A 23,406-nucleotide genomic window follows, 5' to 3' on the forward strand; every position below is an offset into this window, starting at 1 on the left:
CCTTTCTTGAAGATCGGCACCACATTGGCCTTCTTCCAGTCTTCAGGCCCTACACCAGAGCGCCAGCTTTTAAGCACATGACAAAACTTCCAATCTGAAGAAGGCAAAAAATGTTAACACAGAGAAGTATCCTACTTCCCCAGGGGAACAGATTTTCATGATAATGACAAAGAAGTACACATTCCTATTCCTACGTTACACGAATGAAACATACCCCCAGTTAAAAATTTAAATATTTACACACTAAAAAGCCTACCAAAAATAAAGGCAAAAGCACAACAGTAATTAAAAAAGAAAAAAGAAAAAAAAGAAAAGAAATGAGCACCAGGTTAGTCATTACAGCAACACAACTTTTAGTCTCAATTTCATGCAACCTCCAGGGTTAGAAATAGTCTATGCCCTTGGAAAGGCAGGAATCATTCCTGTTCAGCAGCACTTGGAGGATTCATAAAATCCAAGTACTTGCACAAATGCCAAGTGGACATTTTCCTTCTTGAACATTTATGCCCACCAAACGTAAGTCTTTTATGAAACAGTGAGCCTGGGGCATACAGAACAACAGAAACTGGCCCCTTTCACAGAAGTGAAGAGGACCTCCAGAGGAAAGGGAAATGTCTTGCTCACCTTTCTAGCAGTGAATTTTATTGCAGAGCTCCATTAGCAAGTGGCTGAACAAGAAGATGGCATTTCTAAGCAAGGGCAGCACTCACTCACAAACATCCTGACTTTCTTGTTACTAGTACTGCTCATAGTTGAAGCAGTCATCTTTCCTACTATCCAGAAACAGATGGGTTCACTGTACAGACTTGATCCAAGAGTTCTGTCCTCTGCTCATAAAAGTAAACACAAGAGCAGACTCTACACTGCAACTGCATTATAAGTTAATTGCACTTCACTATGTGAAGACCATCACAGCATTCAGTTATTACATCTGGTGAAGGAGTTGCTGTATCAAGTGTTGTTTTAAAAAAAGGGATGCTCAATTGTTCCACAAGTCTCCACACGTCAGGAAATTTGGAAGCAGGAGAGTAGTGGCAATTAATACTGGCACCCCTCCCTGCTGCCATATTTCCAAATCCAGTATGGTGGGTTAGAGCAGGGCCATGCTCCCTCCCCCACACAGCCAGATTGGAGCTGAGCCGCTTGCCCCCTTATTTCTGCATGGCTGGCTTAGGGTGTTGCCATGCCCCCTTTTTCCCAAGGGGCCAAGTCCTGTCTCTTCTCCTGAATGCTGTATCAGGGCTGGCCCATGCTATCTTGTCCCCATGGGGCCAGGTCATGCCCTCTCACACTGTGCAGCTCGATGAAGGCCAAGTCATGTACTGTGGGCCCAGGTTGGGGTCAGGCTGAGTCCCCTTCCCCCACACAGCTGGATCAGGGTCAGGCTGCCCCTCCAGCCCTCTCCATGTGGCTGAACAGGGTCCTACTGCATCTGTCCCAGGTACTGGATCAGGATCACTGGCCAGATTGGACCATGGACGGACTGGGCACTGCCCATCCGGCCTACCAGGCAAAGAAGGTTGAGCTCACCTGCTTTAAAGTAACAAGATGAAATGATTTAAATCGGAATTAGTAAATCAGTTAGTGTGACACTGACAAAAATCAAGTCAAGTCAACAATTCCACCAACCAAAATGACCTGACATTTGTTTAGAATTCAACACCCAGTGTGCTGTTAATTTATTCAAATGGTTCAAGCTGTACTCTGAAGAGCTTATTACCTAAATACAGATCTGACAATGATCAATAGCAGGGGCAATAAATATGAAACTTACCGACACAGTCACAGCACTCATCCCACAGCGTGCCTAGACAGAGCATGCACTCCTTACAACAGGAACAGTTTCCTTCACCAGGTCGGCACTGACACAACTCCTAGAAACACAGCACATTACATCAGAGATTTCTGAGATACAGAACACCACATCACAGCAGTTCTTTCCTTAGCAAGAGTTATTTTGTTCTTTTACAAAGGATGAGATTTAATAGTTTAGGCATCTTTGAGAAACTTATTTTTAATAAGTACCTGAGATATCAAGTTATTGAGTATTAAAAACAAAATGAGGGAAAGGACCGTTTTCCCATGAATGCTTGAACCTAAAAACACTGCAGAATAAAGTAAATCATTTTGCATACAGGACAAAGCATTCACAGGTGTTTGTCTGCTAAGGTTTAATTTCTGTCTCAAAAAATAGAGAACTTGTAGACAGCTTTATAAATATGCACATACTGCCTAGAATCAAAAGTAGCCTGCAGATGATCTATTTGTGAATTCTGATAGAAGCATAATGGTGAAGTCACTTGAACCCAAGATATTTGGACAAAGACAAATGCCTCTTATGCATTAATTTATATCTGAAATATATCACTAAATGTTTAACTTTTCCATCATACTATTTAACTTTAAGAATCTCTCTCATCTTGTATTCTTGTCACAGTCACTAAAGATAAAAGGAGCCAACTTGCGGCCCAGTCAGGAGACCAGCCCACTCTTTGTCCTTGGGCCAACTGGCCACCTCTTTTTCCTGCCATGCCTTGATGTTAATAGGTGGGAGGCTGTCCTTCGATCCATCCTGTCAAGGGCCAAATGCAAATGCTCCGACCACCTCTACACGTATCCCATGCTTCGCAGATGTTTCCCATAGCTAGGCAGCACTGAGACCTGAGCTCTAGAGTCTCATGTGAGACTCTCATTCCCCAACAGAGCTTGAGGTCCCAGTGCCCCCGCAGATGTTTTCAGGCCTAGCACCTGGCCTCTCTACTGGTACACACACCGGGCCTTCCATATCCGGCCTAGCACCCAGCCTACAACCTGGGGCACATACCGGGTCTTCATATATGTGGCCTTGCACCTGGTCTCTAGTCAAGAGGCACCCACCAGGCCTTGTCAACTGCCTCCTCTACCTCGGGGCCTCACCACTGTGCCCCACAACTCAACTACCTCTTACAACACCGCCCCAAACTCAGGGCCTCGCTACTCCGCCCCAGACTCAGGGCCTTGTTACTCCACCCTACCATTTGAGCTCGGGGTCAACCACCACCGTAAGCTCAGGTGGCACTCAGCTTGCCATGCCTGGCCCACCACTTTGCCCTCTTACTTGGGGCTCGAGGTAGAATACCTCTGCAGGCTCAGGTAGCACTTTCCTGCTGTGCCTGGCCCACCTCCAGGGTCTACCACCCTACAGGGCTCAGGTGCAATTTCTCTGTGTGCCTGGCCCTGAACTGCCTCCAAAGCCCACCCAAAGGTTTGGGCAGGGGTTTAGCCACCCTGACCCGCCTTACACTGGGATGGTCCTCCAACCTGGCATTTAAGTGGCCCTGTCCCACCACAGGCAGGACCACCAGGCCTCCCTATCCTAGCAGGGTACAGTTTCAGGTCATATCCAGGACCAGTGAGGCCTCCTCCTTCCCCATAGCCTCACCCTCACCTCTGAGATATTCCTAGAACAGAAGCTCTACCAGATGATGTTGCTCCCAGCTCTTCTGAACACAAACTGCTCTGCTTTTATATCACAGCTCTCCAAAACGGCTGCTCTCAGACACCTGGCGGCTGGCTGCCCCAGCCCTTAAAGTGATGGAGTACCCAAGCTGCTCCGTCAAAGTGACAAAAATCAATGGTCAGAGAAAGAGAGCAAAATTGTTGATAATAAGACTTTTGATACACTTATGGGATAGTTCTTACTGAGGATGCCTGCACAAAACATCTTAATGAGCAGTGGACTGTTCTATTGTGCATTAGCACGTCATGGCAAAAACCATGTTAATGCACTAATTAGTCTACTGTGCATTAAGTGTAAAAAAAAAAATCATTTGCCTTTGCCACCGTGCCTCAGCACAGCTACTGCACCTTTATCTAGCATCTAATATTAGACATACCTTTTAACAGACCTATATGTACCTATAGGTACTTTTATGTACATACATACATACTATATACATACCTTTTTGTGCTACAATGCGCTGGATCTCTGGCACACTGAAGCAGACTCGATTAATCAAGTCTGCTCTATGCACAAGCTGATGCGCCAGGTGTTGAGTTGTACATATTTGTATAAATGGTAAAATGTGCATCAGCGCTGGGAAAATGATGGTTATGCACCTTTGAACTGAAACACCTTTGAGGTGTTATAGTTCAAAAGTGCGCCACTGCCATTTTCTCAGTGCTGATAGGCATTTTGCCATTTATACAAATGCATGCAAGACAGTACCAGGTGCTTTCAAAAGCACCCAGTGCCAAGTCTCTTACACATCTAAAAATGCCCAGAGGTACTAAACTCCATGTGCAGTACCAAAGGCACATTAATGAATGTGTAGATGTGCCCACTGTCATCTAAAGAGGGAAAGGGGAATTATTTGCCATCATCAACAGGTCATTATGATTTAACTGAAACAAAAACAACATCAATAGTCAAGAGCACTTAGATACGTGCTACAAAGAACGTGTGTTAGCTTTCTTTTTGCTAAGAGGAAAAAAAAATGAAGCCAGTGATACATACCAGAAAGAATGCACTTCTATTGAGGCTTCTTTATTAAATTTGCCTACATTAGTCACTTTTTTCCACATTAGTAACTATGGAAGCAATAAGAGGATAAACCATCTACTCCCTGGACCTAGACCTGGGAAAACTGGCAGAGGTGCCCTGCTGCAAAAAAATGAATGCTTACTAGGCCTGTGCGAATAGGGAAGTATTCAATTCGGATCACTGTCCTGAATTGATTCGACTGAATTGACTTCGGAAGGTTTGGTCATAGACTATAATGAAGAATCACTGAAGTATCTATAACTTTGTCATTTTTTGGCTGATTCGGATAAAAATAGTAGGAATGGTAGCCCATTCGGAGGGCATGAGGCCTGCCAAGGTTCAAGAAGATAGGTGCAGGGGTTTCTGGGAAACTGCACTTCTGGCTGCTGACAAGCAAAACTTGTGTCACGTGTATGTTAAGGTGCAACAGGGTGAAAAATGCAGGTATGGTACCCCCAGCTGAGGCCACAAAGCCTGCTAGGTTTCAAGGAGACAGGTGCAGAGGTTTCTGGGAAACAGCAACTCAGGCTGCTGACAAGTAAAACTCATGACGTGTGTAACACTGTGCGTCTGTGTGAAGGTGTACCCCCACTGGCGCTGGGGCCTCTACAAGACATGGAAGTGTGCCCCAATTGGGGCTCCTTCTCCCCTACAGCCTCAGTCCAGTCCACCACTTTAAATAACAACAGGTGATAATTTAGTAAGCAGCACAGTAATACTAGTAGCAGCATCTCAGACAACCAAATTGTCACACAGCCTTTCTTTCCTTTCCTGCAAGACCTTCTTCACCAGCAGCTACTAGAAAACTCTTCCTGACAGCTCCAGCCCTGGGGCTTAGATGTGCCCACTGCCCAGGGCCTTGTGTCCTTCTGGTCAGTTGACTGGGGACAGGTGATAGGGGTGTTGGTCTAACAGCATGGCGCTGGCAGACAAGGTCCTCTGGGTCAATCTGGTATCTTCTGGTAGACCAACTGAATAGTTAAAGAAATGTCTTAGCCAGCTTTCGGGTTGAAAAATCCTTCATGAGGCTGAGGAAGCACCTGCAGTTGGTGTGTGTGTGCTGTTCCTGGATGGAAAGAAGGAATAGTAAAAGAGCCAGAGGCTGGCATACAATGCAGGCAAGAAAGCTAGTCAGTGAATATGGAAATGGAGACGTCAGGGGGTGAGAGAGACAGGCTGGGGTAGGAGGGAAGGGGGATATAGCAGATAAAAGTGGAGAGGTATCTGGGGAGTCAGATGTCTGGCAGGTTGTAGTGTGTCGTAAATCCAATGTCTATATTGAGTCCATGAGTTTCTGTATCTAGGAGGTTGACGAAGTGAACTTCATAAGCCTGCTTGTGAAAAGTGGTTTGTAAATTCAAACCTTGCTAACCTAACCTCATCACCAGAAGCCAACTTCCTACAGCTCAAAACATAAAACCGGCTGTGCCCGCCTCCTCTCAGTGGGTCGCTCTCGCGCCGCCTTTGCCCGAGCTGTTGACCTTCCTTGCCAGGGACCCTTGTGCAGATCCCAGAGGATGCCTCGGTTACCTTCAGGGTGATCCTCAAACTCGCCTGCCACAACTCTGAATGTTCCTTCAGTGGAGGGGTTTCCCCTTGAGGATGCCTCCAGAGCTGTCACACATCACCGCGGTCGTTCACAGGGCTCCAAACTCCCCTACACCCCGGTCACGCATCACCCTTTGGGGCGGGCCTCCAGATCTTTTGTGGCACTCCCCAGCCAATAGGTTCCCTGGTCCCCGCGATTCCTCCTGCCAATGAGTACCCTGGGCCCTGGCTGGACCTGAAGGGTCTGGTCACTCGCCGCTTTTGGGCTTGTTTTCTTTGATGCCCTGAGCCATCTAAATCTGAAGCCATTGGCCCTCCCTGCCTTCTCACATGGTCCCTTTCCCGCTGCTGGACGAAATCCTGCCTACCCTAACCTGGTGCTAAGAGCTCCTGCTAATTTGCTCTCTCCAGGAAACTAAAGTAGATAAACCCTAAAAAGGGGAACACAATCAATACTCTCACCACAAACCCCTCACCCTAAGGTGACCATACATGAAACAAAATAAGGAAACTAACATTGTGGCTGCCGGGGGAGCGTGACAAAAAGGGGAAGAAGCAGGAAGGGGAGCACCCACAGGGAGAGTCCCCCTTCCCTGCTACCCCAGCTTGTCTCTCTCACCCCTGACGCCTCCACTTCCATTTTCACAGACTGGCTTTCTTGCCTGCATTGCATGCCAGCCACTGGCTTCTTTACTATTCCTTCCATCCAGGAAGAGCGCGTACACACACCAACTGCAAGTGCTTCCTCAGCCTGACAAAGTGTTTTTCAACCTGAAAGCTAGCATCCCAGGCAGCTGGGCTGAGCTGACCTGGAGCCTCAGAAGTCCAGTGCAACCAGCAAGCCTCAGGCCTATCAAAGATGTGACAGGTTGGGCTTTCCCCAGCCAGGACTGTGTGTGTGCGTGCATGCGTGCGGTGGCTGGAGGTTATGGCGCCTCCTACCTGCCTTTCACAAGGGGGATCCTCAGTCCTGGCAGGGTGTGGAGCACAACCTCAGATTCCCCCTTGGTCCCCATAATTTCTTTAGCTAGGGCGCTCAGGTCCCCTGGTTCCAGATCCAGTTCGTCCTCTGGCACTGGGAGGCTCAATGCTGGGAGATGAAATTGGGGTGGAGGAGACTGTCATTCTGCTGCTGGTGGGTATTTCTGGTGTTAGGGGAAATTGTACAGGTGCAGGGACAGGTACTGCTCCCACCTTTTTGCTCCCACTGGCAGCAGAAGACTCATGGCTGCCAAGACAGAAAATGCAACTATGTTTGAGGGGGTGGGGGGAGAATCTTGCAGCTCTAGCTCTCCCCCTACCCCCCACTAGCCCCTCTCTCTCTCCTGCCAGAAGACCTGGCACCTGCCTTTGCAGCACACTTCATACTAATCTTTCCTGTGCTGGAAAATATGTCTGTGTGTGTAACTAACTAATAATATCTCCTCCTCTTCTTCTCTCATGTATGACTATCAGACTTCTTCTGTGTTGTGTTTAATAATCTCTATCTGACTTCTTCTTCTTTGCTGTATGTGTATGAGCGTGTGTAATGTACGTGCTTTCCTGCACAGTGATAGATCACACTGCTAGGGAAAACAACTTTCTTTTTAAAAAGTGTGGGGAAAAAAACAAAAACAAATATAAGTTAAAAGAAATGGATTGGATTGAGATAAGTAGAGGGATTCTCATTAGTAAGATACAGACAATCCTTTCCAAGAACAGAAACTAGCAAGACACTGACTAGGTAGAAAGCCAAGCCAGTCCAGTACCTTTCAGATGCTGTTGCTCAAGCAGAAGCAGCTCATAGAAGGCACAGAAAGCCTGCAGACAGAGGCTTATATGCTGTTTCTACGTCCCTCCCCCAGAGGACTGTGATTGGAAAGGGACTCAGGGAAAGATCACAGTTACAGGTCAGCTACAGATGTCAGTTTTCCCCACCTGCTCTACCTCTCTCTTCTCAGTTTCTGTTCCCCTGAAAGACTAGCTTCTGAATTTTTTCCAAATCAATTTGGAGGTTTTTCCCTCTCACAATTTGATTCAGATTTGGTGATTTGGCCTCTGAATCAGGCCAAAGCTTCTCTGAATTGAATCACGGACCAAAGCTTTGCACAACCCTTAAGCTTACTTTCAGTTCTCCTAGCATTGAACCACCATTTGTGTATTCAGAAAGCCTACAAAATTGCCCAGATCTGCAGGTCACACAATCCTACAGACACTAAGTTCTTTTGTAAAAATAGAGCAATTAAAACTAGGAAATAGTGGCTGTCTGGACAGCAGAGGTACTTTTAGATCACAGCACAAAATATAACTTAAACAGCTCAGAGTGGTGTCATTTTTAGGTCAGACTAAATTTGTTTTGGTGACAGCATCTATTAGCAGTGTAACAGGGTCCCAACTGAGACCCTGTCACTAAAGGATCTGGTACAGCTGAAAACAATTATGACATGGGGGAGGGGACCAGCCCCTAGAGAACTAAAGAAGACCGGACTCTCCAGATAAGAGGGGGAGAAGGTGGAGAAGAGATTGCCTTCGGGCACCTCAGAGGGAGAGAGCAAGAGAGTGAGGAGTGGCTAAAGGGAGACCTTCTGAAGAGAAGGATCTGGGAAGGGAGAGCCTGGAACACAGACCTTGCCGCAACATATCTGGAGTCAATAGGAACAGCAGTGAGGATCAGGATAAGCAAAGCCGAGCTGTTAAGCCTACATGCTGGCTCTGTCAGAGAGTGACTCAGGCCATGGACCCCAAAGCATCCGGGTGAGTCCAAGGCTCCAGCAGAGGAGAGAAATGCCGGGGACTGAGAGGGTAGGACGGCCTGAGAAAGGGCTGCAGAGCCTGCACGCCGGCTGTGCCGGAGAGATGGACACAGGCGGCGGCTGCTACAAGCCGCTAATAGGATAATTAGCAGCGGAAGCTGTGCAGGCAGCAGTAGCAACAAGCAGCTGATAGGATAATTAGCGGCGGAGACCGGGACTTTGTGCAACACCCATTTATTGCTTTGCTGGACTGGGACTGGCAAGGAGACCTGGGGGTTCCCAAGATCTATCTGCTAAGTTGCCTACTCCCCGTAAAGCAGGTACCCATAAATAACAGAAATTGTCAGACTAAAAGCATCTAAAATAGATCTGATCCAGCATGGTACTTCCTGTAGGTACCCCCTGGCATAACACTCACCTCCTCCCTATTTTTTCTTAAAGATCCAAGTCGTGGCAGGTGAGAATCTCGAGGATGGGGGGTACCGGGCAGGCATGCTGACAATCAACAACCAATTAGAAAGAAAATGTTCTTAAATAAAGTTTCACTAGCTCCAACGCTTTAGATAAAAGCCAAGAGAAAACTCTCACTCCAGTCCCCTGATTCTCTTCAAAGACAGAAATTTCAATTAAGTTAAACTAAAGAACACTTGGGGGAGGGTGGGGGGAGCTCTACATATCAAAGGCCTTCTTTTGTTAATCAAAGTTTAGGAACAGAGTACAGAAACTTGGTTTTTCTCTATAATGCACTGCCTGTAATAGCCAAGGAACATTACAGAACTACTTCAACATGACTTGATGAGTAAATAGTAAAATAAGTTTGTTACATCCTCTAAATAAATAACCTATTCATGTATATTTTTGGTATGGGAAAAATAGGAGTTTTTGTATACTATTTACTGATTTATAATTAGGTATAAATGTTACATGATAGGACAGGAGCAACTGACAGGTGGGGAGTAAGTCATGTCAATTATTCTAAAGAACATCTTCACAAGAAAATTAACTTATTCTGGATGGAAAGAAAAGTTATTTTGATATTTTTCTATATGACTGCCACTTCACTTCACTCTCAAAGCACCAGTCATTGCAAGTGTTAACACCTAAATCAGCATCAAATTTTCACTATACCGCAGACAAACTATACTTTTAAAAAGTGAAAACTACAAATGTCAGTGTGGATCCAGATGACAGGAGGGCCATCTGCACAAGTATAGATTTTTTCCAACATAAGCAATAGCCCTGGGAAGGCTTTCATTAATTTGCTCCTGCAGTAATCAGCATAGCTAATACATCATCAGAAAGGAAAGCTCAGACCCCTTTGACCTTAGTTTAGTAGTTAAGTATGCATGTAACCCTTAATACTTCTAATTTTGTACAAGTCAAATTACATAGCTCAGTGAGGCCAACCTTTTTCATGGGCATGCTGCAAATTAGCTCCAATACCCTCCCCAAGTGCCACTGTGATCCTCTTCCTGATCTGCTGTTCTACTTTCTTCCTTGCCCTGTGCTCTCTGCATGATCTGCTGCTCTGCTTTTTGCCCCGTCCTGATCTGCTGCGCACCATAAAGAAGCTGCCAGTGCCACTTGTGGCATGTACACTGCAGATTGGCAACCCCGACTTACCCAATTTATTTTGAACAAAGTTTTTGGTCAGTTTCTTGTATGTTATAGAAAAAACAACTACGACAAAAACACTGGAAGAGTTGATGTGGTAACAACAATAGATTAAATCATACATAAAAGTGACATCGAAATATCTTTGAAGAGTTGAAGGATATTAGATCACACATTTTAAGACAAAACAATTGTTTGCTTTTATTACAATTGGCTTTTATAGAATGTTAGAGAAAAGGGTGGTTGAAAGCTAACCATCTGTTTTTATCTTTCTAAAAATATAGGTTTATTATTTATTTTGAGGTGATGTCTCAAGTTGGTGGAGAGGGGGCAGGAGAAGAGAGAACTCATTTTAGACCCCAGGGGTAGCCCTAGTAATAAATAAAAAGATAGACCTTGTTCCAAATAATTTTATAATTAGACCTTGTCAAAAGTTTTCCAAATGGAAAAGGAAATGTCAGGGTGGAAAGGAGCAGGAGGGCTTTTATAATCCTTGTGCAAGGGGTCTAAAAACTGGGGCTGTGTGAAGCTTCGGTCGTCGATTTGATTCGGTGGAAATTCAGCCCGATTCAGCAGCTGAATATCTGAATTGAATCAGGAGACCCTTTAATCTCTCCAAATTGAATTGGAACCCCCTGAATCTATTTGGAAAGATTTGGACATAGATACAGCTTTAAATGTTTTTTTCTACATATCTCAAGGTACCAGGCGGCTCATGAATGCTGAGATGCTGGGGTGGATGGAGCATCCCACACGAGTGTGGGGGGTGGTGGTCCCCAGCGCACATGGCAGCTGACCCGGAAGTGAACCAGAAACACTCCTGGTCCACTTCCAGGTCCACCAGGGAGCACACTGGGGGCCCCTCCCCGTGCCTCCTAACTCAGCGACTGGTGCCTCCTACGTCTGGGGGGGCACCCAGGGACCCTCACAGCCAACTGCCATGCTGGTGCAGTGCAGGGAGAGGGCATGTGCTTGGCAGCAGACCTGGAAGTGCACTGGAAGTACTCCCCCATGCTCCTGTGGGACGCTCCCTCCACCCCACCATTGCAGTGTTCATAAGCTGCACTTGGTACTTCAAGATATGTAGAAAAAACATTTAAAGCTGTGTCTATGGGTGAATCAGCATTGAATCTTCAGATTCGGATTCAGCTGAATTGAATTGGGCCGTGATCTGAATCAATGAATTGAACCACTGTCCCCAATTCGGGCCAAATATGAATTCGAATCGAATACAGCCCATTTTGCACACCCCTATTAAAAACCCAATTGTAAAAATTACCTTGAAAAGGAATTTGAGACTTTCTTCCCAAGAGAATTTTCAAATATGACTTTTTGTTCCAGGGCAGGCCTAGCAAAATAAAAATACATTTTGGGAAGTTACTTCTGTTTACCAGCCAGTTATACTTGCAGTTTTAGGTATAAAACTAGAGACATCAGATGATTACAACAAACAGATGGCAGGTAGCACAAAAGATGACACTGAAAACAACTGCATTTGCTGCAGTAAAGAGTAGCAATGGTACTATCTGTGTACAATGGCTAATGTGGTCTTAAATGCAGGTTTGAAAGAAAAGAGCTGAGAGGAGAATCATGTAGGGCACGGGTAGGCAACCCCTGGCATGTGTGCCACATGAAGGCATTTTACTTAGCACATGCACCTTGGGTGGATGGTGGGGAAGAGGCCAGGGTTGTGCTCCCACAGCGAGGATCAAGCCCCTCACAGCTCTCTCGCCATCCATCCCTGGCATGCCAACATTTTACAAATCGAGGTTATAGGTGTTTTTGGCACTCTGCCCAAAAACACTCCAACCCCTGATTTACTGGGTTTGTAGGACTCTAGGAGAATTTCTTCTATATAAAAGTTGTAGCAATGGAGAAAGTACAGGGGTGCTTATGAAAGTTTGCCTATAAAAATCTTCTTGACTATACAAGTTGGTACAAGTGGTGGCAGAGAAGTGGGGAAAATGGCTCAGTGACCTCTACTGGCACCTGTATAGGGACAAAGCATAACACTGCTTTGAAGTAATTCCTCTGGGAGCCAGTCTGACCACTTCATGCCTTTTCAGTGTGAATGATATTTCAATATTACATTATTGCCATATTTGATAACCGTACAATATCATTTACTAAAATAACAATCCTGAACAAAAAAAAATACTTAACCACCTTAATGCATGGTGTTTTACCTTGACTATTGAAAGTGTATAATTATTCATATATGAAGCTATGGAAAGTTTTCAAGTAAAACTGAGTGAGCCACCTTACACATGCAACTGAAATATGAACAAGCCAATGTGTGGGAGTAGGCTATTCTCTATAAGCTATTAAATTGAAAATATTTGAATCAGAGCCAGAGCACTAAATTGGCTTAGTCCGTAGATGCACTCTTGATTATGTTCATGCAAGCGCATTCCCACAGAACTAGATAAAACTCTGAATTTTACATATTCAGTGCTTTAGAAATGCTGTTCTATTGTAGCTTGGAATAGAATTAGTGATATACTAAACAGTAGTCTTTCAAAAGTAGAAATATTTATGAATACTGTTACTTAATTTTTTTCAAACACTTGGGGAAAGAAAGGTGGGAAAGAAGGGGAGAAGAGATGACATACTTTGTACAATTCTTCAACTCCACCCCCTCAGAATTTGATTGTATGTTTTTAGGGCAAGAACCACATATTTTTCCATAAAATACGTATATGTTGTTTTTCTAAACCACTCACAGTTCCGCAAACTGAGTCATCCAAACTGGATATCTGCACAGGATATATCTTTTTAAAGTAAGGTTGCATAAGATGTGGGTGAAGTAAAGCAGAATAGGATGAAAATACTCCTTGTTAAGACCTGGGAGTGGTAAGAATACAGTGGAAAAAAATTATTACTCATAAGCAATCTTGGCTACTCCCCAAATTGAACTGCTGAAGATGCCTCAGAGTATATGTTTGTGATGCAAAGAAAGAGACCTTTTAGTTTAAAAATATACCAGGAAGTAGGAAGACAAAAAGATCATCCTGTGAAGATACTTCCATATTAAAGGACCTGTAAAGATGCTTTACTAACAAAACTTTGATACAAAGTATTTAACATATACCTCTTATTTTCTCAATGCAGTGAGAAACCTGAATTGAATGCACTGGTAACATTTAAAAAACTGCAAAAGCTAATACTTTTTCTTAACATGGTAAAAGACAAATTTGGAAACAAACATGCAAACTATTTGGTAATCCAGTTTTATTATGTGCTCAACCTACACGTAAAAACCTCACATTAATTTTTTTTTGTATAAAAAACAAGATTATAAAAATATTCTTTATTTGATATTACACAGCTGAAGGGCTGTCAACATCCTTTACAGCTATTAAAAGTGTGCATGCATATTAACAGTGGATTGTATCTTCACTTAAAAAAAATTAAATCAAAATGAAACATCACTGGCCATCTTTTCACTTTGTAGAACACACTTCTTGAAATGCATGCGTTTCAAGTGTCAATTTACAGCGGTTGCTCCACTACCTACAGCAGCTGTTTGAAAAAAAGGGTAGCACCCTACAATAGAGTTCAAGTAATTCTATACATCTGCTCAAACTTGGTAGACTTTAGCAAGGAAGGCAAAGGTGAAATATGTTTCTCATGTTACAAGTCCTTGGGTAGGAGGAGTAAGAAGAATAGGAACTTTTTAAGGAGTTTGTTCATACCATGGTAGCAGCATATACCTATCACTCAATGCTGCTATGGAACCCTATTGCACAAGTGTCTATACCCTAGTTCCTACTACCCCAGAGTGGGCCCCATTCTCCATAAGTAGGGACCACTGGAATTTGTGCTGGAAGTGTGCTGTGCAACAGCTTCTTTAATCTTGCAAATTCCCCTGGGGAGCCCCCTGCTGCTCATTGGTGGAGGTGCCCTGTCAGTGCTGGCATTTGCCCCCTGATTGACAGGGAGGCAAAAAGCATGGTTTTAAATATGCATTTTTTGCCTGCTGCTGCTGATTGGTGGAAGGGCTCTGGCAGCCCCCACACGGTCCTAACTGGCCAGGAGACAAAAACTGTGGCATATTTAAAACTCTGGTTTTCAGCTCCCAGGAGCAAGTAGGAGGGCTGCTAGTACTCCACCAATCAGAAGGGGAATGGGGGGGGGCACATGGGGGAATCTGTAAAATTGAAGGAGCCACCATGAAGCGCACTTCCAGCACAAATTCCAATGATCCCTACCCATAAGCAAACCTCAGACCTGCCTCCTAAGCCAGTCCCTTAGCAGTTGGGATGATACCACATCATACAATCATGTGCTTCTCATGACTTACTCTGTGTACTGAAGGGAAACAACAGAACTGTTAACAAAGCTTCTGCTCTATCACACTAGAATGAATCTCAGTGTGCTTACACAAGTTACATTTTTTGCATGAAGGCTCTCTAAAGCTGTGACACAACACACATGCATGGATGCAGAGCACTTTTAAATAGCCAGCAGCATGAAAAATTAACCATGGTCAAGTCAGGTAAAAGATGATGGTGCTCTAAAGCAGAGTGCCTTAGAGAACTTGGTTCCCTCCAGGGTTGATTATTTCTGCTTTGCGGGGCTGTCCGTGGGGAGGGAGGGAGGGAGGGAGAGGGGAAGGGAACAGCACAGTCACTGGGAGGTGGAATGGAGGCCTCGCTCCTTGCAGCCCCCCCACAGCTATCCCTTGCCTCATGGGCCCAGCCCGGCTCCCCCCCATGCCTCAGTTGGGGTAGCTGGGGGGGCGCGAGGCAAGGGAGCTCTGTTCCACCCCATACTCCTCTCCAGCTCTGGCCAGGCAAACCAGCTGGCAGCTCTGTGCTGCTCCCTCTCTCCCTCTCCCTGCTGACAGCCCAGAGATGGGAGGAGGGGGGGGCCTGGGGAGAGGGCTGAACCGTTAGGCAATCTCCTCAAAGACTCCTGGAGTGCCCCCACCTGCTGGCCAGGGCTGGAGCAGGCAGCCTCCAGCTCCCCCTCTCACCCAACAGGCAAATGTTTGCTGGGTGGGGGGGGAAGGCTCTAGCTCATGGCATTGTGTGTAAAGTGTCATGAGTTAGAGCAGGGCCCTAAAAGTCTGTAGGCCCCGTCATTCTCTAACCTATTCTATGTACAGAGGCAGGGAACAAGAATTTACTCTCTGTTCAGAGAGCTAATTTATATTAGCTACTCATTTGTTTTTAAAAAGCATTCAGGACTGAATTATCTCCCTATAAAGGAAGTTTGCTACTTTATCATCTTGCACCTTCAAACCCAAATGTCCACAAAACCTCAACAGCACAAGAAGGAGGTTTTCATAATGGTAAGAAAGTACTTTGGGCCCCCAAAGTACATGCCTAGTTACAGAAGGGCTGTTATATGGTCTTATTGTACTTAGTTCCTTTAAAAAGGGAAAGCTTCACTACAACTTCTCAGACAAAAGCCTGTTTCTAGAGCATTGTGGCTTCTTTTTAAGATGGAGAAGCTGTAAAATACTTCACTGTAGTCTTTTGACAGGGAATACAAAAATTATAACCAGCAAAACAAGAACACAAATGAAGCAAGAGTACTTAGAAAGCTGAATGAATACAAAGTTCTTGATCTCATGCTAACAAAATAAATATTTATGTAGGGACCACCCTTAAACACTGCAGCTTGTAAGGAGTGGCAGTAATGACTGTACTGATTTCCAGCCATGATGGCAAAAATATTTATACAACTGCATGCTGTAAGCGAGATTGTCTTTTATTTCAATTTTTCCAAGCCAGGCAGTTTCACTATCTGTACAAATGAAAAAGTATTCCCATGCTGTCTCATCTCCCCAACAAAATTAAAAGACACATTATTCACTTTAAGGCCACAAATTTTACTTATCCCACAGCTGTCCTGCTCTGACGGGGAAAGCCTTTTATCTTCTAGTTTTAACGTATCAAGAGGTTTTGCTTGTTTCTTAAGTTCACAACTGTATTACCAAGATAATTTTAAGAAAATGTAAAGAATCTAGACTACCTGCACACTTATACACAGAGCTCAGAATCAAAGAATAATTAGGTACATCTCACATGGCACTTAACACTAGCCCCACAACTAAACTAACATAGTCAATGCTGTTGCTACAGAAACAAGCAAAGGATGATATACTGATTTAGAGAGGCAGCTGACGCTTTAGGAGTCATGAAAAACCCCATGAGCTGTGTTTTGCTCTGCACACTCAGGTGACTCCCTCACTGTCCTTACCCAATTTATGTTTTGTGGAAACAGAATGGCAAAGCAGGTCAGGACTACTCATAAGAAAAGGACAGGCCTGAAACAAACTGCCTGGTTACCCCAAAACTAGGGATAAAACAAAGGCTTGTTTATTGCAGAATAACATATATTTTGCATTCTTCATAGTGGGGAGGTGTTTTGAAGTGATGTAGATAACTGTGACTAAGAACAAGGTATAAAGGCCAGTTTAAATGTTGGGTCTCCTGACTTTGACAGGATCTCTTCTTCAAAGTAGATGAATGTTTGAGATACCAGTAAGAAGATAATTAGTAGAGAAAATAAAAGAAAACCTCCCTCTACATTTGCCCTGATACCCATCACTGAGGCTGCACTGAAGCAACCTGTTCTACAGGAAAACAAAGCTCCTATTTGCGCAGGTGGAACATAACTATCTCAAGAATGGCTAAACCCTGGGGCCACATCCAGATGTGCAGGGGCATGCGCTAGTAACAGCACAAATCTGTGCTGCTACTTTGTACTGCAGGGCACACCCCTGCACGTGCACTTTGGTGAGGGACAAATTGTCCTGCTTCAGGCAAATTGCCCTTGCCTCACTTCTCCCAGCATGCTGGAGTAGCTGGGGCACAATGAAATAGTAGAGAGGCTCTGGCCAGCAGCCAGAGTGTCTCCTTAAAGGACTGGGCCTCTATTTGTTCCAGCTCACGTTACTGTAGCATGCACTGCTTTTATTCTTGGTAGGTTTCTTTCTTTTTTTTGCTACTGGGAAATCCTGGTAACAAATTTTGCCCTTGTCCTATAAATTTTCAGCATGGAGCACATTTTAATGTTCTGGGTGTGTGGTTTGCAGTGCTGAAAACTGCATGTGTCTGCATGTCTGAATGTGGCCTACTAGTACAAACAGCAACTTTGAGGTTGTACAAGTGTATGCCACCAGCTGTAACTGGGGCAAATTGCTGGTCTACACAAGGCCAAAGAGAGCACTACAAAATATGAAGTTTAGTATATGTATATTAAAAGGGAACAGTAGCTGACAAAGCCAATTCAAGGAGACCACATATAATTGCATTTGCTGTGGTTCTCAATGTTATAGATGTCTTTGAAGTTTTTTGAAGTTTTCTGATCCAAATGGCACTGGTTTCAAGCATCCAGATTCCAAATTAATTCAGCAAGACATGCAAGTGCTCAAAACATCTGAGCATTGGGTGTTTACTTAGTAGGCATCTTAAACTACTTTAACGAAGCACTTTCTTTTGGGAACAGACATTATTGAAGAACTTTCCAGTAAACACTTATATGCTGAAATGCAATGTACCTTCAAAGTCACAATTAGGACAGTCCTTTTCTAGAGAGCTTTAAGCACATTTGTAGTTGGAAATAAGATAAAGAAAATTATCCTTACAACATCCACTCACTGCAAGCACAGAGCCCTATTTGTTGACTTAAGAAAAAAAAAAGGAACCGTTCCAATTTCTGTTGGTGCTTTCTGAGCTCACACATCTACAGAATTGTTAACTAGTTCCCTTAGCAAAAGCCCTATTACAAGTGGCAATTCATGTGCCTGAAAGAACCCATTTCAGAGCCCAAAGGAATTTGCCAGTCTGGCAGACATTTTTATTTGTAAACTGAGCAAATTTTATATGGAAGCCAATGAAACGAACATGGAAACTCTTGATGCCATTTTAAAGTTACTTTTTATATTACAACCACACGTATAGTAAACACACAAAATATGTTACGGACTTACTACGTTTTCCTTCTCGCCCTCATTTCCTAACTTCAGTAATCTAAAACCTGAGCTTTGAAAGTTTAGAATCCCATTGCCCACAATTCCTAACTGCGTTATGCAGTCTTGAGCTGAGCTATGCATTTAGAAAGCTAGCCATCCCATCCAGATGCCGTGTTTCTTAATTGCCCACAGAAAAGCAAAAGAAGTTCTTCCTGCAACCAGGTACTTAAGTAGATACTGATGTTCACATCATAGACCATTTTAAAGAGCATCAGGTACTTTACAAAAAACTCTGAAAGCATCCTAATTTTAAATAAGATATATCCTCTATTCCTCATGTTTACTACTAAAATTGTGAAAAACAGAACTTATATTTATTTATAATCCAGTTTAAAAACCAAACCAAACAAAAACAAAAAACCAACCAACTCGCTTTGGTGATAAACAGAAGAACCCACCTTTATTTGGGAGATAAGGGACAGGAGCCTAGCTCCATTTTGTATTTATTTAAAATCTGAAATGAATGGTTTCCATTAACATTCACAAAACATACAGTAAAAGAATACAAAAACAGAACAGTTTCCAAAAAAAATTCAACTTCCTTAATAAGTAGCTAAGCAAAATAAAGCTTTGCTTCTTCAAAATCCCAGCGTTTTGATTCATATTTCACATTCCTCCCCCTTCCCCCCCGCCATATTGAAAATGAAGGGCCTGACTCCAGAATTATCATTTAAATTTCACTGGGATATTATTATTGTTGACTGTTTAGATCACTAGATCTACTTGAGACGTATCTTTTCAAATCTGTTTCTAAATCTTTAAGGTAAAGAACAGAAGTACCTTTTCATACCTGGATTAGACATTTACTGACATCACTTGCACAGAGGGCCTTATTGCAGCTTGTTGATGGCTGAATCCATAATAAAAACATTAAGACAGTTACAGCAGGCGCTGTGACGTACTGTGACCTCATGTTTCCTGCAGGCAGGTAATTTCTGGAACCTCCAAGCAGCACTGAAATCAGAAACCACAACTGAAAAGGCTGCTTTAGCTAGAGTGGAAGCCAAGTCCTTTTTTGTTTTCTTTCACGTAACTCTTTGGATACCATTTATTATTTCTGGTAGGGTGAACTAATTTAAACCAAATTAAGTGCATATGTGTATATGAATATATAGAAAAAACAATTTGAATATTTGTGCCAATATAACTTTTGATTATAACTTACTCTAAATTACATTATAAAATGCCTCAGGGATGTAGGCTGTAGCCTTGTTGGTCTACGGACACAGGCAGACAAGGTTCTTTGGGTAAATCTGGTATCTTTTATTAGACCAACTCAAATAGTTGGAAAAATTCTTCTTAGCAAGCTTTCAGGCACAAACATCCTTTGTCAGGCTAAGGAAACATTATGAAATGCCTGTGTTTTTCACATGCCATGACTAACAGAGTATCTTATTTGAGTGTTATAACTCCCCCCCCAAAAAATCACATGCCAATACTAAAAATTAAGGGGCTGCCTTTGTAATCAGGTATGTAACTTCTCTCACATGAAAATTATTCACTTGCAGCACCAAGGGCTAAAATTCTATCTGTATCAAAAACATTTTTAATGGCATGGAATCTCTTTCAGTTCAAAATAAAATTGCTTGTGTCAACACAAAGTCTAATTTACATGTGAATAGTTCAACAAAAGGATTGTGAAATTTTTATACTCAACCCCAAACTTTCAAAAATAAGAACCTAATGCTAAGGGTGTGATTTTTTTTCAAAGCACAAAGGGGACCAGGTGTACCTGTAACTGCAAACCCTGCCAAAAGGAAAGTAGTCCAGTTAAAGCCATTCCATTTTTTCCACTTATGAAAGTCTATTAGTAGGTAGGTAAGTAGTATTTATTACAAAGGTAGCATGGAATACTGCTTTTACCATTCCTCATTATTTGCATCATGGTAGCCTAAGGACTCTAATCATAAACCTAAACCCCTTTGTGCTACAAACTGTACACAAACATTATAAAAGACAAGTTCAGTCTCAAGCAGCTTACAATGAATTGCTATTGTTTTCACCATGAGGATGTTAATGAGACTCTAGATTAGTCTTTTTTTTTGCAGCAATGAGCATTTTAAGTGTGAAACTACTTTTCAGAAAACATTTCTATGTGATCTCCAGTTCCACAAGTAGGTAGGAAACTAATTTAAGAAACCAGTGCAAAAACATCCTCTGGAGGAGTTTAAGACTACAAGTGGGAAGAGAGTCAAGAATGTTAACATGTAAACAAATAAAGATGTAGGATTGAAATAGAGAGGTTAAGTCCTTAAATATACATTTTTTAATTTAGAAAAACATGATTCATATTCACTTAGAATTTTGCAGGGCTTCTTCTACCCAAGCCACAGACACAGGATCCTTCATAAAACCACAAACCATTTACATTCACTGTTTATTAAGACATCAAACATATATGAGGTTTGATGCTCACCATAATTAGAATCTAGATTTCACTATAATTATCTTAAATAAAAAAGCAGGAGACAAAAGTAAAGATCCTTCAAGGTAACGAAGTAAGAGAGGAAGCCCAAGCAGAGAAGATAGTGCAAACATTAAGCTTTGATAGAGGATGATTAAAATGGGCTTTTAATCAAAACATTTGTTTCATCATCATCATCAGTTTGGATTTAATTATGTATATAAATGGCTTCTGAATATCAAATTGGATAGATGTTCCTTGTATGAACACACTCCTAGTGTCCCATTAATACAGATGCCTGCAACAGGGTGAGGAGCTTAGTTTTCATTGCCCCCCTTCCCCACCCCACATCCCTGCATCTCCCATTCCTGCATCTTTACTCCACACATCTCTGCTGCATCCTGCTTGCCCTCAAACTATTCACTGCTGTGAACCATCTTTATCCCTTACCCCTGTTCAGTTTCTGCTACCTACCCTGGTTTCTCCTTGTGTACATCAGTCCACTCATTCCCAGTTATTCACTTCCCAAATTGTGTGCCTAACCACAAACAGGGCTCTGGTTGACTCCTGGTCAACTTTAGTTAACCTGGAGCTAACTCCCCTTAGATCTATGCTGTAAAACAGTCAATGCTTCCAGCCAGCCCAATCTGCTGACCTTCCCCAGCACAAAGCAAACTTGTTTTAGCCAAAACTTTCCTGAAGTCAGCAAAACCCCAGTATGGTGGTGTCTCAAGAAGGCAGCGCAAATTTATAATTTATAAACTAACCAAAGTTGATATGGAAAGAGAGAGAGGGAGATTAGACATAGCTATATATCTATAGAGAAGGATATATATACACACACATATATCTATCTGTCTATACATAGAGATTAACTACATATAGACAGACAGGAAGGGGGAGAGAAAGATGAGATACAGATTTATAGAGAGATTAGATATAGCTATAGACATAAATACAGGCGAGAAAGTAGATATATTAGGGAAGAGGGATTTTATATATATATATGGAGAAAGTATAAATATAGATATATCTATCTATATATGGAGCGAGATTAGATATTGATATCTATCTATATATTGATATATAGATACAGATATGGCTATATATATATATAGAGGGGGGAGAGAGATTAGATATAGAGAGGCATGGGGAGAGGGATTAAATGTATACACAGACAAGGAGAGACAGAGATTAGAGATATCTGTATAGAGAGATATAATGGAGAGATAATGGATTAGATATAGAGATCTATAGAGAGGGAGAGAAACAAGAGGGAGCAAGATTACATACGGAGATATGAACGGAGACCTACAGCCCGGCTGGGCGCACACGCACAGCTGTAGCACCAGCTCCCCGCGAGCCGCGGCCGGTCCCAGCCTCGGACGAAGTGAACCCGAGGTGGGCACAGTCCCTCGCCCGCCCCCCCGGCCCGGCCGAGGCGCCGCTGCCCAGCGCCTGCCGGGGCCGCGCATCTGCGTGGCGGGGAAGCCCGCCTGGGCCCGGCCGGGCCGCCACGGCCTGCCTCCCCCAGCACCCCCTCGCGGGCCCTGAGGAGAGATGGGCCCGGGGCCTCTCCCCGCCCTGGCGCGGCCGTCGCATTCCCCCGCGGTCTCCGGACAAAGAGCCCCGACCTGCCTCACCGCACGGCGCCGCTCCCGAGGAGGCAGAGGCAGCCCCGGCCCCGCCGCTTCCCCCCGCAGCCAGGAGGAGGCGGGGGAGGAGGCAGCGCCCCGCCTAGGGGCAGGGACGGGGACAGGGACAGGCCGTGCCCGGGGAGGAGAGGGAGAGCTCGGGCCCCGGGGAGCTGCGGGGCGGGGAGGGAGCTCCCCCGGCCCAGCCCCGGCTCCGTCCTGACTGAATTAAAGGAGAACGGGGAAGGTCTGGGACGGGCGGCCCAGGGGTGCGGGGCCCTCCATCCTTGGAGGCTTTTAAGACCCAAGCAGACAAAGCCTTGGCTGCGATGGGAGTCGGGGCTGGTCCTGCTTCGAGCAGGGGACTGGACTAGATGCGACCTCCTGAGGTCCCTTCCAACCCTCATTTCCAAGGGGTGTGAACTGCAGCACTAAATAAAGTCCGTTTCTCCAGAGGTAACCAAGTTTCACAGTGAACGAGATACATTGGGTGCGTCTACACGTGCGCTTTAATGCGCAGTAGCCTATTTTACTGTGTATTAAAGCATCAGGTTAAAAAATGTGCAATTACACCAATACATAATGAAATAGGCTACTGCACATTGTCACTTAAAAACCACGCACGTTCATTGCTGTGTATTAAGAAAGCCTACCATGCATGTGTTTAGTACCTCACATTGAAGATGGTAAATTTAATGTACATTAGAAAAAAGTGCCTTAATGCACTAATAGGCATTAGTCTTCGTTCTTTACATATTTAATGGAACTTGAAATCTAAAGGGACTGTCTTCCATGAGCCATAGTGTGGCTCTTCCCAAACTCAACAAGCTCTTGTTAATTTTGCTCATCACAGAAAAGGAACTTACCAAAACATCCATAGATGCTTCTCGAGCAAATCCTGGGACGTCATTCTCCCCTTGTACTCGGCCTTGGTGAGGCCGCAGCTGGAGTACTGCGTCCAGTTT

At 43.8% G+C, this 23,406-nt stretch overlaps 1 protein-coding gene across 2 annotated transcripts in view; it reads right to left on the reverse strand.

The window, feature by feature from the left end:
• The window catches only part of TWSG1 (twisted gastrulation BMP signaling modulator 1), a 38,547-nt gene extending 16,010 nt beyond the window's left edge, over nt 1-22,537 (reverse strand). The window contains exons 1-3 of one of the 2 annotated variants that reach the window (XM_019546031.1): nt 22,451-22,537; nt 19,194-19,357; nt 1,775-1,874 (exon numbers count right to left, since the gene is read on the reverse strand). In XM_019546031.1, coding sequence (XP_019401576.1) covers nt 1,775-1,874; nt 19,194-19,316 — 223 coding nt within the window. In that variant the 5' untranslated portion in view covers nt 19,317-19,357; nt 22,451-22,537. Of the gene's footprint in view, nt 1-1,774; nt 1,875-19,193; nt 19,358-22,100; nt 22,192-22,450 lie in introns of those variants that run through there. The other variant, XM_019546039.1, reaches the window with a different exon arrangement.
• Between the last annotated feature and the right edge of the window lie 869 nt (nt 22,538-23,406).

The sequence above is a fragment of the Crocodylus porosus genome, unplaced genomic scaffold (genome assembly GCF_001723895.1).
Source record: "Crocodylus porosus isolate Cpor-Errol unplaced genomic scaffold, CroPor_comp1, whole genome shotgun sequence".
NCBI classification, from domain to species: Eukaryota; Metazoa; Chordata; order Crocodylia; family Crocodylidae; genus Crocodylus; species Crocodylus porosus.